This window comes from Rhinoderma darwinii, chromosome 3, assembly GCF_050947455.1.
Source record: "Rhinoderma darwinii isolate aRhiDar2 chromosome 3, aRhiDar2.hap1, whole genome shotgun sequence".
Lineage (NCBI taxonomy): Eukaryota > Metazoa > Chordata > Amphibia > Anura > Rhinodermatidae > Rhinoderma > Rhinoderma darwinii.
Window position 1 is genome coordinate 302477219 of NC_134689.1, and position 14665 is coordinate 302491883.

At 42.1% G+C, this 14665-nt stretch overlaps 1 protein-coding gene across 1 annotated transcript; it reads left to right on the top strand.

The window, feature by feature from the left end:
- Window positions 1-1486: 1486 nt before the first annotated feature.
- On the top strand, window positions 1487-5780 carry MESD (mesoderm development LRP chaperone). The gene is made up of 3 exons (XM_075858149.1): window positions 1487-1677; window positions 3467-3699; window positions 4868-5780. The coding sequence occupies exons 1-3, from the start codon at window positions 1531-1533 to the stop codon at window positions 5124-5126; spliced, it is 639 nt and encodes a 212-aa protein (XP_075714264.1). The 5' UTR covers window positions 1487-1530; the 3' UTR covers window positions 5127-5780.
- The last annotated feature ends 8885 nt before the right edge of the window (window positions 5781-14665 follow it).

Below are 14665 nucleotides of genomic sequence, written 5' to 3' on the forward strand. Positions count from 1 at the left end.
GAGCGGCGCATGCGCCGTTCCCACACAGCGGCCTACATGTTAGTGGATGGAACGGGCCCCGTTCGCAGTCCCTATGGGACTGGAGCTGCCGTATTCCATGTCTGTATGTGTCGTTAATCGACACATACAGAAATGGAAAAAAAAATGGCAGCCCCCATAGGGAAGAAAAAGTGTAAAAATAAGAAAAAGTAACACACAAACACACAAATTAATCCAAACGTTTTTAATAAAACACTAACATCTTTAACATATTAAAAAAAAATTTGTGGTAACACTGTTCCTTTAAGTGGCATTGAAGTGGTTAAATGGCCAGGAACAGAGCGCTCGCTGTTCCTGGCCGTTAGTCTCGGATATTAGCTGTAATACACAGCTGACACCCGGAGCGTATTTCCTGACTCGTGAAAAAAATAAAAAAAATGTGAACAATGTTTAATCACCTACACACTAAATGTTTAATTAAAAAAAAAACAACATGTTTTTCTGGCAACACATTCCCTTTAAGACAGCTGTCTTTAATGCAGGCACCAAGTTGATTTGGAGCGTGTAACTGGTCTGGAGGAGGCTGAACTCTTAATGGTTGGTAGGGGATCAAATACTTATTTCTCTGTGCACAATGCAAATAAATATATAGAATTTTGACTATGTGATTTTCTTTTTTTTTTTTTATATAATCTATCTCTCACTGGTAAAATTAACCTAGCCTAAAAATTCTAGACTATTCATGACAGTGGGCAAACTTACAAAATCAGCAAGGGATCAAATACTTATTTCCTTCACTGTATGTGCTGCAATGTTTCCTTAGCAGTGCCCAGAATATGTTTAGGCTGCTGCTTAGTAACAAAAGGAGTGGCAGGCTGGTGACAACTCCAGATCTCTATGCCCAGGGGGAAATCCAGTATTGTCACAGAAATTATACAGAAAGGCTGATGGGTGAATCCTTATTCAAGCACATCCCATCCCAGGTAGAGGAATAACACCGTTTCATGGGGGAAAGGGGATGTGTTTGCGACTGGTCAGACTTTGGAGTTTCCATTAGGCATTTGCACCTAATGCAACATCTGTATTAATGCGTGTTGCTACTTTTTACAGTGACACATCTGTGCACATCTGTTTTTAATGTTTACAAATATCTCACAGACACAATAAATTTTACTGAGAACGTAAAGAAAAAGTGACATACACATGAAGCTATTAATATGCAATGTACAAATTGAGGAGACACTTTCTCTTTACGCATTCATTCCTATATTGCTTGAATATTTATGTTTAATGGCGTTTGACAGATGTTAGAAGCTTATTCTGAAGTGAAGCTTTAAACACCTCTAGAATGGTCTGGAAATTGCCCAAAACAAACATGGACGTTACAGCTCTTCAGGAGCTACCAGTCAGAGGAAAGAACAGACGTCGCTCTACTATTGGCTCTTCGCGGTAGAAACAGCCAATCAGTTGTGCTAGATGAAGCTCGTCTGGCCACTCCCCTCGGTGGTCTGTGGTCGTTAGTGTGCGCATGTCCGCAGTTTGTAGAGGGTCATGGCGGCTATCCGTGTGAGGGGGCTAAGTGTCTGTCTGCTGCTTGTTCTAAGTCTCACAGCGGCGGCAGAGGAGGAGAAGAGAAAGAAGAAAGATATCCGGGACTACAATGACGCCGACATGGCCCGGCTGCTGGAACAATGGGAGGTAAAGAGCTGTGGCTGACTTGGCCGGCGTCAGAACCTTTACAGCATGAACGTGAAGATATCACACAAGGGTTGAATGAGGTTCCTATCTGTGTAAATTGATATCCTGTTCATAGTTATTATGAGTGCCCAAGAACCAGTAGCTGGTCGCATAACTTTCCAGACCCACAGAGCAGATTTCCTTTGGTGGGCACTTTACAACCAATCCTTATTACTTTCCCCATTCCTTGATCGATTAGATAGGACAGTATTACTGTGAATGGGGTGGGTGGTCAACTACTGGGGTCCCCACTGCTCCCAGAAAAGGGGATGTCAGAGGGGGCTTTTTCCTTCGAACATGTCCAATTTTACAAATACCTAACAAGGGTTAGCTAAAAATCTAATCTGGGCTAGCCCCTATAGCTAAGACTGAGAGCTTCTGCCACCACTTGGTTCTGGAGGGTGGCAGAATGCTACTGAAAACAATGACCCCTGTTCTCTCAATGTCCTCCATGCATTACTACTTTATCGCTGCTGGGAAAATAGCTGGTTTGTAGGGGCTCCTAATAGTGAGATCTACTTGGGTCCTGTTGACCTTTATTCATAGCATCTTGATAACCTCTAAAATATCTCCCACCACCTCCTGTTATCACGGCAGGATTATGATGATGTCATCAGCGCCATGTGTCCACAGTGGTGACTAGTCGGTCGTGGGTAATATCACCACTGCAGCCGGTGATTGGCTGCTGCAGTCTTGTGGTGCTGGGTGACCAATCATCTTGCTGTGACAGTAACAGGAAGCAGTGGGTTACCCGGTGAACATTTAAACTGTTTTAGGCGTCTTAAAAAATCCCTTTAAAGGGAATGTGTTGCCAGAAAAACATGTTTTTTTTTTAAAAATTAAACATTTAGTGTGTGGGTGATTAAACATTGTTCAAATTTTTTTTATTTTTTTGCACGAGTCCATGTAATATTATAAATTATTTCTAATTTATAATACTACCCATTTTTGGTCACTAGATGGAGCTGTTCCCAAAATTGCAGCATTGCAACATTGGGTTAAAAGCCCTCGCTCTAGTGAGCTCTCAGCTTCCCCCCCTCCTTTATCCTGGCTAGTGCCGGGATAAACGAGGGGTTTGAAAGGTTTAACCTCCTACACTGTGTGTCGCCATTTTTTGAGGTAACCCACAGTGTAGTAGGTTTACATACAGTAGTAAACACACACAAACACGAACATACATTGAAATCTCTTACCTGCTCCTGCCGCCGCGGCTCCCTCCGGCCCGTCCGCTCCCTTTGCTGCCGCTGTTCCATGTGCACAAGTCCGGAAGCCGCGACCGGAAGTAGTAATATTACTGTCCGGCCGCGACTTCCGGTCCACAGGAAAATGGCGCCGGACGGCGCCAATTTCGATTAGGACTGTGTGGGAGCGGCGCATGCGCAGTTCCCACACAGACGCCGTACACGGCAGTCAATGGGACGGGAGCCGTTCACAGTCCCTATGGGACTGTGGCTGCCGTGTTCCATGTCTGTGTGTGTCGTTAATCGACACACACAGAAATGGAACAAAAAATGGCAGCCCCCATAGGGAAGAAAAAGTGTAAAAATAAGAAAAAGTAAAACACAAACACACAAATGAATATAAACGTTTTTATTAAAGCACTAACATCTTTAACATATAAAAAAATTATTTGTGATGACACTGTTCCTTTAAGCTGAAAACTTCTGAAATGAATGTTTACAGATTTCCTTAAATATAAGTGTAGTTATTAATTTAATATGTTAATCTAGTCCTGTTCTCTTCCTCACAGAAAGATGATGACATAGAAGAAGGTGACCTGCCCGAACACAAAAGAAAACCCGCCCCTGTAGACTTCTCAAAGCTTGATCCGAAGAACCCAGAGAGCATCCTGCAGATGACCAAGAAGGGCAAGACTATCATGATCTTTGCCACTGTCACTGGAGACCCAACGGAGAAGGAAACGGAAGAGATAACAAGCCTGTGGCAGGGCAGCCTATTCAATGCCAACTATGACATTCAGAGGTAATAGGAAGAATATCAAGGCCCTGCATTATTATAATTTTTTTTGTAATCTTGGGCTTTAGTTTAGAAATGGTGTTCCCAAAGTAATTCTAGGTTGGTCAGTTTGTCAGATCTTTAGGGTATGTTCACACGCTAAATGGAAAAACGGCTGTAAAATACGAAGCTTTTTTCAATGGAAAACCGCCTCTGATTTTCAGCCGTTTTTGAAAGCAAAATTTTTTTTTGAGGCCGTTTTTGGAGCTGTTTTTCTATTGACAATGAAAAACGGCTCCAAAAAACAGCTCAAGAAGTGACATGCACTCCTTTTTACGGGGCATTTTTTCAAACTGCCACGTAAAAAAACGCCCTGTCGGAACGAAACTCCGTCTTTCCCATTGAAATCAATGGGCAGATGTTTGCAGGCGCTAAGCTTCCGTTTTTTTTCAGCCGGTTTTCGTTTCGTTTACGCCCCGAAAAACGTCTCAAAATAAGCTGTGTGAACATACCCTTACAGTCACTTTTTATGGATGAATTTCAAGCCACCAAACTTTGTAGAGTCTAGGTTGGTGTAAGACGGAACACAGTTGAGAATGATAAAATATTTATTTCTGAGTGACTTAGAGGGGTTGTCTGGGATTTTCAGTTGATGGCCTATTTTTAGGATAAATCATCACTGTATGATTGGTGCAGGTCGGACACCCACCGATCAGCAGAACGAAGGGACTGTAGTGCGTTTTGCAGCATTCAACTTAGCCAGGCTGAGCTGCAATACCAAGTATAACCGTACTCGTGTACACTGGAAGGCCAGGGATTGTCACGATCCTTTCATTCTGCTGATCACAGGGTTTCAGGGGTTGGTCCCCCACCAATTGAGAGGCTAAGCATAGGCCATCTATTGAAAACCGTAGACAACCCCTTTGACTTGATGCCAAAGTATATCTGTCTCCATCAGATCAGTCATGATTATTTCATAATTAAATTATTTTTTTGGGGGGAGGGGGCAAAAAAGAAAAAAAAATAATTTATACTTTATTTTTTATTTTTCTTGGGCTCTTACCTACACCTTTTAGGATTAGGTCAGTTCCTGGTTTTCAGCTTATGGTTGATTTCCATTCACTTCCTGCTGTAAGAGTTAGTTATTGTATTAATACAAAATCCACTAAATATATATTTCTTTGGTTCACTGTAGGTTTATTGTGGGATCAAATCGGGTGATCTTTATGCTCCGTGATGGTGCCTTTGCCTGGGAGGTGAAGGACTTCCTTGTGGGTCAGGACAGGTGTGCGGATGTGACACTGGAAGGACAGGTGTACCCGGGCAAGGGAGGAGATGGCAGTATGACAGCCAAGAACCTGAGCAAACCAGATAACAAGAAAAAAAGTGACAGCAAAAAGTCAACGTCGTCCACCGAAACGAACAGAGCATCTGCTGCCAAGGAAGATTTATGACCGAGCCCTGATGTTCAAACTTTAAGGAAAGGTTATGCTTTTCTAACATAAAATGTGTAAGGATTCCAATTGTAGGACAATATGGTGAACAGATCGTATCCGGCTGATCACTCAGATTCCAGGATCTAACTGGTCTTGCATGGGATGAAGTCTAGCCGAGGTCAACCATCTGTGAGGCCTCTTTCTGTCCTTTAGGCAACATTGGAGCTGTTCGGGTCTGATCCTTCTCTTTTCTGTGAGGAAAGAATCGCTTAAAGCAAGAAATGTTCTAATACTGCTGGTTGTCATAAGCCATTGATATCTCCCCATACCCTACATATCCCGACTCGGGCCGTTCGTTACATCAGGCCAAAAAAAATCAACAAAATGTATTTGGCCGTGAATAGAACAATAGCTGCATTATGTCCAGCGCCTCTATCCATCCTGTATCACTTGCTCGCATCTGTGCCGTGAAGGGCTCATTGTGATCTCATTTCTTAGGCCTTATTCACACGAACGTGCCCGTTTTGCGTGCGTAAAAAACGCAGCAGTTCTGTGTGACATCAGTGTATGGTGCGGTGCGTGTCTGCGTTTTTATATGCGCGTATGTCATTACGTCACGCATTTCATGTCATCAAAATAAACTGAAAGAGGTGTTTTTCCTTCATTCCTTTAGCAACTGTTGCGTGAATCACTTCAATGGGTGCGTGATGCACAAAAAACGTACAAGTATAGGACATGCAGTGAGTTTCATGCAGCGGACACATGCTGCGTGAAAAACACAATGTCTGAATGGCCCCATTGACTTGCATAGGTCCCTGTGACGTGCGTTATTTTCACGTGCGTAACACGGATGTGAAATACGCTCGTGTGAATTAGGCCTCACTGTGTGCAACTGCTCCAACTTTCACGTGGACTAGGTTTTATACATCCTGCCGCTCTGGGGCCCTAAAGCGGGAAGCACGAGAACTGAGTATTACAGCACAGATTGTCTATAGTCCGTGCTGCCGGCCGCTCATGACTGCAGTAGGAGAGAGGGCTTTCTCCTTATCTCCATTCCTCCCACATCCAGAACGGCCGCCAACACTGTAGGTTCACATTACATTCTAAATTGCTGGCGGCCGTCCTGGATGCAGGAGACCTGGAGACAACCGGGAGGCTCTCCTAATGCAGGGCTATGAACAATCGGTGGGACAGACTATAGACCGTCCTTGCTGTATTTAGAAACCGAATTGCTAATTCAAGTAATTTAGAAGAACAATTTTTGTGCAGACTTCTGCACTATGATCCTCTTTTCCATGCCATGTCAGTATGACTGGAGGTAATCTTTAATATGGATGCAGATTTCCCCATTCTCTCCCAATTTGGGACCTTCTATATATGTCGCTGATACTGGGGAAATACTGAAATGACTCAAACCAAAAACAATGTACAACAAGGTTCACACAATAGGTAGTTAGAATGTGCTTAAAAACCTACAGAGAGACCTTTTATATTATCCTTTTTATATCCAATTTTTCATGCAGTAAAAAAATAAAAAATATTCTTTGCTAATTCATTTAAAAGTAAAGGGATAGAAAACCTTCAGGAAGGCAGCCCAAAAAATATAGTTGTTTTTTTTTTGTAGATATGAATTTCTTAATTGTTTCTAGTGTTGTGAAATTCCATATTATGATGATCTGTGCTGGACTATCAGACTTGCCAGTTTAAAGGAATTTGACTGTTGTGAGAATTTGATATGATTCCCCTGTTTAATAGAGTGAAGATGCATCTCCGCAAACCCTGGTTAAACCTAGACCCGTTCTTGTTAATGTGTAGAGGTCTCTATAGGTGACATCAGGACAAATGTTTAATCCACTAGTGACGCAGCTGAACGCTCCCCTGCACTGCTAGGTAGAACTTATCTTCCTATGGGTCGGTTTCTGCCTCTGACCTCCCATTGAAATGAATAGTAGGCAGAAAAAACCTGAGGCGCTCGTTTCTGAGCACTTTTTGCTGCGTTTTTTTTTTTTTTTTTGCCTGCGGTCCTTGCATTAGCTACAATGGTCGCAAGACAAAAACGCTGTGGAAAAATACATGCAAGCAGTTACGAAATTCCTGAAGGAACACTGAGGCAATTTTTTTTTTCTTGCAAAAAACAGTTTGAACAGGGCCTAAGTATTATCTACCAGTATTTCCCATGTACAAACAACTGTCATATATATTGTGCCAATAATCCTCATTCAGTATAATGGTATATTTTATATTTGGTCTCCTGTTTTTCTTCACAATTGAATTAACCATAATAATTACACAATGTTTTCAATTTCTGTGTCAGTGATCTTTAGTTTTTCATGTGTGTTGGGTTCTGTTCACACTCAGAACAGTGTAGCATGCACCATTATTCTAGCTAGTAAAAGAAGTGGAAACTTGGCGGATCCATTATAATTCAATAAGGGGAAAAGTATTCTTACAGATTATAGGACCCATCAAACAGCATGGATGAAGCATATCCATCATGGATTCTGTTCTAAAAAAAACCTCATGTGAAAACAGCCCTAGGCCCTGTTCACATGGCAGTATTTTGGTCAGTATTTGTGATCCAAAACCAGGAGTGGCACATAAACAGAGAACAACCATAATGAAAATAATAGACATCTCTTACTTGTTTTGGCCCCTTTGGAGCTGGAAAATTGCAATTTTACCAGAAATTGTGGGTGACCAAATGTCACTGTTGGGCCCTAGCCTAAGAATGAACGGAAAAATGCCAGTGTGAAGATGTCATATGTTCTTGTATTGGTGAGCTTTCTATAGGGTTGTCGTGACTGGAATAGAAAATATAGAGGTCACAACAAAGTCAGTAAACAGTAGAGGAGAAAAAAACAACACAAAGTGCACATAGTGCAACAAATGGTATAATAAAAAAGCCACAGCTAGGTGATCAGTTCTGCTGACCTGGTTGGTTGTGCTAGGAGCACAACATCCTTGAAAGCGTGTTTTAAAATCTTGCTACAGCCTGGGTTCCGATCCGGATCCAAAGGGTTCAGTGGTAAATGGTAATTTGAGAAGTTTGAGGAAAAAACAGATTTTCCCTGGCGCTGCTAACTGGTAAAACCCTTTTTGATTAATGAGGATTTAAAACAAGCAAATGTAATATCAGATATTCTTTTAATTACAATACAGTAATTAAAACTATCTGATATTATATTTTCTTGTTTTAAATCCTCATTAATCAAAAAGGGTTTTACCAGTTAGCAGCGCCAGGGAAAATCAGTTTTTTCCTCAAACTTCTCAAATTCCAACAAAGTCAGTTGCACACAACAAAACATAAAAGTTACTTAGAATTAGGTCATACAAGTGGTTTAGCCATCAGGTATAATGATGACCTAAGCTATTATCAAGGATATTCCTGTGGATTGGGGCAAGGCTGTTTTTTACACGTGGATACGCTGCAGATTTGCGGGTGCCGGTTTTTCAAAATGGGCGCGTGAAAAAACGGCCCCGAAAAAGAAGTGCATGTCACGCCTTCATCCGTTTCTGGAGCCATTCTTCATAGACTATAGAAAAACTGCTCCAAAAAGGTCCGTGAAAAACGCGACTTTGAATAAAAAACTTCTGAAAATCAGGAGCTGTTTTCCATTGAAAAGCGCTCCGTATGTGCAGATGTTTTTTGTTTTGTGTGTGCACATACCCTAACTCTCAATCCATGGCTTTACACTTCCCCAGTCTCACGTCCACTGCCTCTGGCTTACCTTGGATGTGCAGTTTGAAAGACAGAGCAAAATCAAAGTCCTAACAACCTTTTGCCACCTCCACCTCAAAATATTTCTCGAATCAGCTCTTTGAACAACCCCGAATCAACAAAAATGCTAGTACATGCCCTCATCATCTGCCTTGGATACCGCAACATTCTTCTCTGTAGCCTCCCATCTAACACACTTGCAGCTCTCCAACCCACCCTCAACTCTGCCGCCAGGTTAATTTTCCTCTTCCCAATTTTTCACCTCTCCGCTTCGCCAATCCCTTCTCTGGCTACCCATTGTAGTTCAAAATATTAATAATGACCTACAAGGCTGTCCACAACCTGTCCCATCTATACATCTCTGCCCTAATCTCCCGATACCTCCCACATGTAGTCTCTGGTCTTCACAAGACTTGCTGCTTTGCTCTCCTCTTATCTGCTCCTATCATCGTCTCCAAGATGTTTGCTGTGTGTCCCCCATATTCAGGAAATCTCCACCCTTAACACATCAGACCATCCAAACCTTTAGATGCAATATAAAAATCCACGTCTTCAGAAAAGCTTATTACCTGAAATAACACTTCTGCCACTCCTCTGCCAGATGAACAGCTTCTACTCTCACCTACTGCCTCTTTCTCTTGTAGATGGTAAACCCGCGCGGAAAGGGTCCTCTCTCTATACCAGTCTGTCATTCCTTATGCTTATGTTTATTGTACTTGTTTTTTTTATGTACTTAGAGGCTCTGTCACCACATTATAAGTGCCCTATCTCCTACATAAGGAGATCGGCGCTATAATGTAGGTGACAGCAGTGGTTTTTATAAAAAAAAACGATCTATTTTTACCACTTTATTAGCGTTTTTAGATTTATGCTAATGAGTTGCTTAATGCCCAAGTGGGCGTGTGTTTACTTTAGACCAAGTGGGCGTTGTACAGAGGAGTGTATGATGCTGACCAATCAGCGTCATACACTCCTCTCCATTCATTTACACAGCGCATAGGGATCCTGCTAGATCCTTATGTGCTGTCTTATACTAACACATTAACAATACTGAAGTGTTTAGACAGTGAATAGACATTCCACGGGATGTCTATTCACAATCTCTGCACTTCGTTACTGTTTCTATGGTAGTTACAGCAGAGCAAGCGTAATCTCGTTGTAACCTGTAATTTACCGCGAGATTACACGTCCTCTGCTGTAACTACCATAGAAACGGTAACGAAGTGCAGAGATTGTGAATAGACATTCCGTGGAATGTCTATTCACTGTCTAAACACTTCAGTATTGTTCATGTGTAAGTATAAGACAGCACATAAGGATCTAGCAGGATCCCTATGCGCTGAGTAAATGAATGGAGAGGAGTGCATGAGGCTGATTGGTCAGCGTCATACACTCCACTGTACAACGCCCACTTGGTCTATAGTAAAAATATGCACACTTGGGCATTAAGCAACTCATTAGCATAAATCTAAAAACACTAATAAAGTGGTAAAAATAGATCTTTTTTTAAAATAAAAAGCACTGCTGTCACCTACATTATAGCGCCGATCTCCGTATGTAGGAGATATGGCACTTAAAATGTGGTGACAGCCTCTTTTAAAGAGGCTCTGTCACCAGTTTATGAGTGCCCTATCTACTACATAATCCGATCGGCGCTGTAATGTAGACAACAGCAGTATTTTTACAGTATTTTAGGCTAATTAGTTTCTCAATAGACAACTGGATGTTTTTTAACTTTTTACCAAGTGGGCGTTGTAAAGAGAAGTTTATGATGCTGACCAATCAGCATCATACACTTCTCTTTATTTATGGTTAGCTGTACTCACAGCACAGCGTAATCTCGCGAGATCACTCTGTGCTGTCACGTGCTCCCACAGTAACTTGAAGTGTCTTGAGAGGGAATAGACGTCGTCTCCAGCCAGGAGGCGATGTCTATTCACACTCCCGATACTTCGGTAAAGTTTCTGTGGGACTTACTCACAGCACAGCGTGATCTCGCAATATCACGCTGTGCTGTGAATCAAGCTGAGCTGGAATGAAGAGAAGTGTATGACGCTGATTGGTCAGCGTCATACACTTCTCTTTACAACGCCCACTTGGTAAAAAGTTAAAAACGCAAGTTAGGCATTAAGAAACTAATTAGCATAAATCTAAAAGTGTTCATAACTTGCTCAAATGATAGTTTTTTTTAAATAAAAAAACACTTATCTACATTACAGCGCCTATCAAATCAGGTAGGAGATAGGGCATTTATAATCTGGTGACAGACTTTATACCCTTTTTCATATGTACAGTGCCCTAGAATTACTGGCACTTTAAAATAATTAATAATTTTTTTTGTCCATGCTTGCACAGTATTTTCCCTATATGTGTACTGTGCTCTTATTTCTCTCTGTATGTTAATATGCTGGCGTGTATGAGACCAAAGGGAAGTAAAACTGTTAGAAAAAAAAGTTATATAAATTCTGTGCAAATGTATAAGTTGGAAATTCCCATTTCATTACATCTAGATTTGTTTGCCGATATTTCTTAAATCTACAACATGTTAACGTGACCTTAGTCTGATTAAACCCTGAAACTGTATGTGTGACTTCTGGTAACCCACTTTATCCCATTCTTCCTCCTTGTTAGGGTATGTTCACACGGCCTATTTACGGACGTAAATCGGGCGTTTTTGCCCCGAATTACGTCCGAAAATAGCGCTGACAAACATCTGCCATTGAAAGCAATGGGCAGACGTTTGTCTGTTCACACGAGGCGTAATTTACGCGCCGCTGTCAAATGACGGCGCGTAAATAGACGCCCGCGTCAAAGAAGTGACCTGTCACTTCTTTGGCCGTAATTGGAGACGTTATTCATTGACTCCAATGAATAGCAGCGCCAATTACGTCCGTAATTGACGCGGCGTTCAAGCGCCTGCACATGCCGTTACGGCTGAAATTACGGGGATGTTTTGAGGCTGAAACATCCCCGTAATTTCAGCCGTTACGGACGCCCTCGTGTGAACATACCCTTACACTCCCATGGTTCAAGAAGCTGAGGCGTGGAGAAGTTTAGCCAGGTCCTTGCACTGGACACCTTGCATGTCGTCGATATAGAGAAAAAGTGGATATGAGACATAAGTCCTTCCTTTTTATTTCCCTGAGCCCATGAAAGACATTGCTGCTATTGGTTAAAATATTGTCATGTTTGGTTTTGGGACATACAGATGTAGCAGAGCCGAATTTGTCATTTACAACTTGCATACAGTGTCAATCTCCAGGGTTTTCTGCAGCTACTGAGATTTTGCAGGTGTTGATTTCTTCTATTTTTGGCTGGTAGAACGCAGAAGGTCAGGATTCTTAGGGTATGTTCACATGCAGTGGTTTCAGACATAATTTGGGCGTTTTATGCCTCGAATTACGCCTGAAAAAACGTCTCCATTACGCCTACAAACATTTGCTTTCAATGGGTTTTACGATGTTCTGTTCCCACGAGCCATTATTTTACGCGTCGCTGTAAAAATACGGCACGTAAAACGACGGCTCGTCAAAAGAAGTGCAGTACATTTCTTGGGAGGTTTTTGGAGGTGTTTTTCATTGACTCCAAAAACGCAGCGAAAAACGTGAGTGGATTAAAAAACATCTGAAAATCAGGAGCTAATTTCCCTTGAAAACAGCTCCGTGTTTTCAGACGTTTTTGGTTAAGCGTGTGAACATACCCTAACAGTGCTGGCTCCCCTATTACAACTAGAGCAGTGGGTGAGGCTCCTGCTGCAGTCAGATGCCTTAGGGTATGTTCACACGGAGTGTTTTCGGACGTTTTTCTGGCCGTAAACGTCCCGAAAAATGGCTGATATATCGGAAGCAGAACGCCTCCAAACATCTGCCCATTGATTTCAATAAGAAAAAATGCGTTCTGTTCCAACGGGGCGTTTTTTACGTGGGCATTTTTCAAAGCGGCCGTAAAAAAGAAGTGCATGTCACTTCTTCAGACGTTTTTGGAGCCGTTTTTCGTAGACTCTTTAGAAAAACAGCTCTAAAAACGCGATTTTAATTGAAAAAAGTCTGAAAATCGGGAGCTGTTTTCCCTTGAAAACATCTCCGTGGTTTCAGAAGTTTTTGAGTTTGCGTGTGCACATACCCTTACTGCTACAGACAGGTCTGATTTTGTGATTTCCTTCAGTTTGTATAGCACCAATATATTCTGCAGTGTCATACAGAGATTACGATCATCAATATCAGTCCATGTACCCAATGGGGCTCACAATCTGATCTGAAGAATAATTCTAGATTTCAAACCGTTTTGATTTCTTTATGAGACTATAGGATGGTATTAAGGGAGATATTGCTGGGATTTCTTTTATGTATTATCGAGTGTTGCAAATTAAAAAAAATTCAAGTAAATTACTTATGTTCATTATATTTTTTTTTAGTTTTTTTTGGTGTATTTTTTTTTTTTTCTTCCACAAAGTATTAAAAATGAAATAATAAATTTACATGTTTTCCTATGTTGGCCACCAGAGCGAGCACTTCCAAGAATTACAGCAAGGTGAATCAGGCCGAAGAAACCTGACTCACAGCTGCTGTAAATGTGGGCGGGAGACTCACCCCACTCCTTATTTTTGGCTACAAGCCAGGAAAAGGTGTCTTAAAATTGCTAAGCATTGTCCAGCTCCATTTTTTTAAGAGATTGTACAAATGGTAGCTGGCTGAAGCTAAAGAACACACCAAAAGTCTCTAAGGGCTTGTCCACACACAACGGAATTGCTGCAGAAAATGTTGGCAGCGATTCCATTGAAAATAGCAGACATGAGGGGGCGTGGCTTTGACATACCTCTTCTAAGGGGACTTTTTCTTTCTTTGCGTCCTTCCCTTCCCCTCTCTGTCTTCCTCTTCCTCCCCCACCATGTCTAACATTAATATTGTTTCCCTGAATGCACAGGGTCTGAACATCCCTGAGAAGAGGTCCTCCATTCTCCGTCTCCTCTGGAAGAAAAAAAGCACAGATGGCCTTCCTTCAGGAGACCCACTTTCGGGCTGATTGTATGCCGAGACTCACGGACTCACATTACATGGATGGGTATCCTAGTATGTGTCCGGATTCTAAGACAAAGGGGGTCTCCATCCTGATTTCTCGCTCTCTCCCTTGGGAACATGTGGCGACTCGCACTGATGGAGCAGGAAGGTATCTCTTCGTGAAAGGTAGACTGGCCAACACACTGTTCACACTGGCCTCGTATTATCTCCCTAACTCTGGTCAGGATGCCTTTCTAGAGAGGGTCCTGACGGAGTTGGATGACTTTCTGGAAGGTACTCTAATATTGGGAGGGGACTTGAATGTGCCCCTAAATCCCACCTTAGACTCCTCACGAGAGCACTCGGCCTTATCTAGGTCTGCTCATCATCGCATTCGTCGGTTGGTCCATGAACATCAATTAATCAATGCGTGTCGTCTCCCGCACCCGTCGAAAAAAGACTACACATTCTTCTCGGCTCCACATAACTCATACTCCAGGATAGATTATTTCTTTCTACGCCATATACACCTTTCATGCCTCACGTTGGCTTCCATAGATATTACCTTTTCTGATCACGCTCTTATAACACTTAATCATTCCCTCCCAACTGTCCACCCTCGTTCCTGGCAGTGGCGTGTGAACGAATCGCTTCTACAGGATCCGACAGTATTGACAGATATACGTAGGGACCTACAGGATTATTTTGCCACCAATGTCTCCCTGGACGTTGACCCCCATAGCATTTGGGAGGCACATAAGTGTGTGATTTATGGTTCCTTCATTCGCATTGGTTCTAATCTAAAGAGGGAATGGGCTGCACACTTGTTGGATCTCTTGTCC

What these genes read in the sequence shown, in the direction of transcription:
- MESD (XM_075858149.1), top strand. Translation starts at nt 1,531, where the DNA reads ATGGCGGCTATCCGTGTGAGGGGGCTAAGTGTCTGTCTGCTGCTTGTT. An exon ending in GGCTGCTGGAACAATGGGAG is followed by an intron (nt 1,678 to 3,466) that starts GTAAAGAGCTGT and finishes TCTTCCTCACAG; the next exon opens with AAAGATGATGACATAGAAGA. An exon ending in GCCAACTATGACATTCAGAG is followed by an intron (nt 3,700 to 4,867) that starts GTAATAGGAAGA and finishes GGTTCACTGTAG; the next exon opens with GTTTATTGTGGGATCAAATC.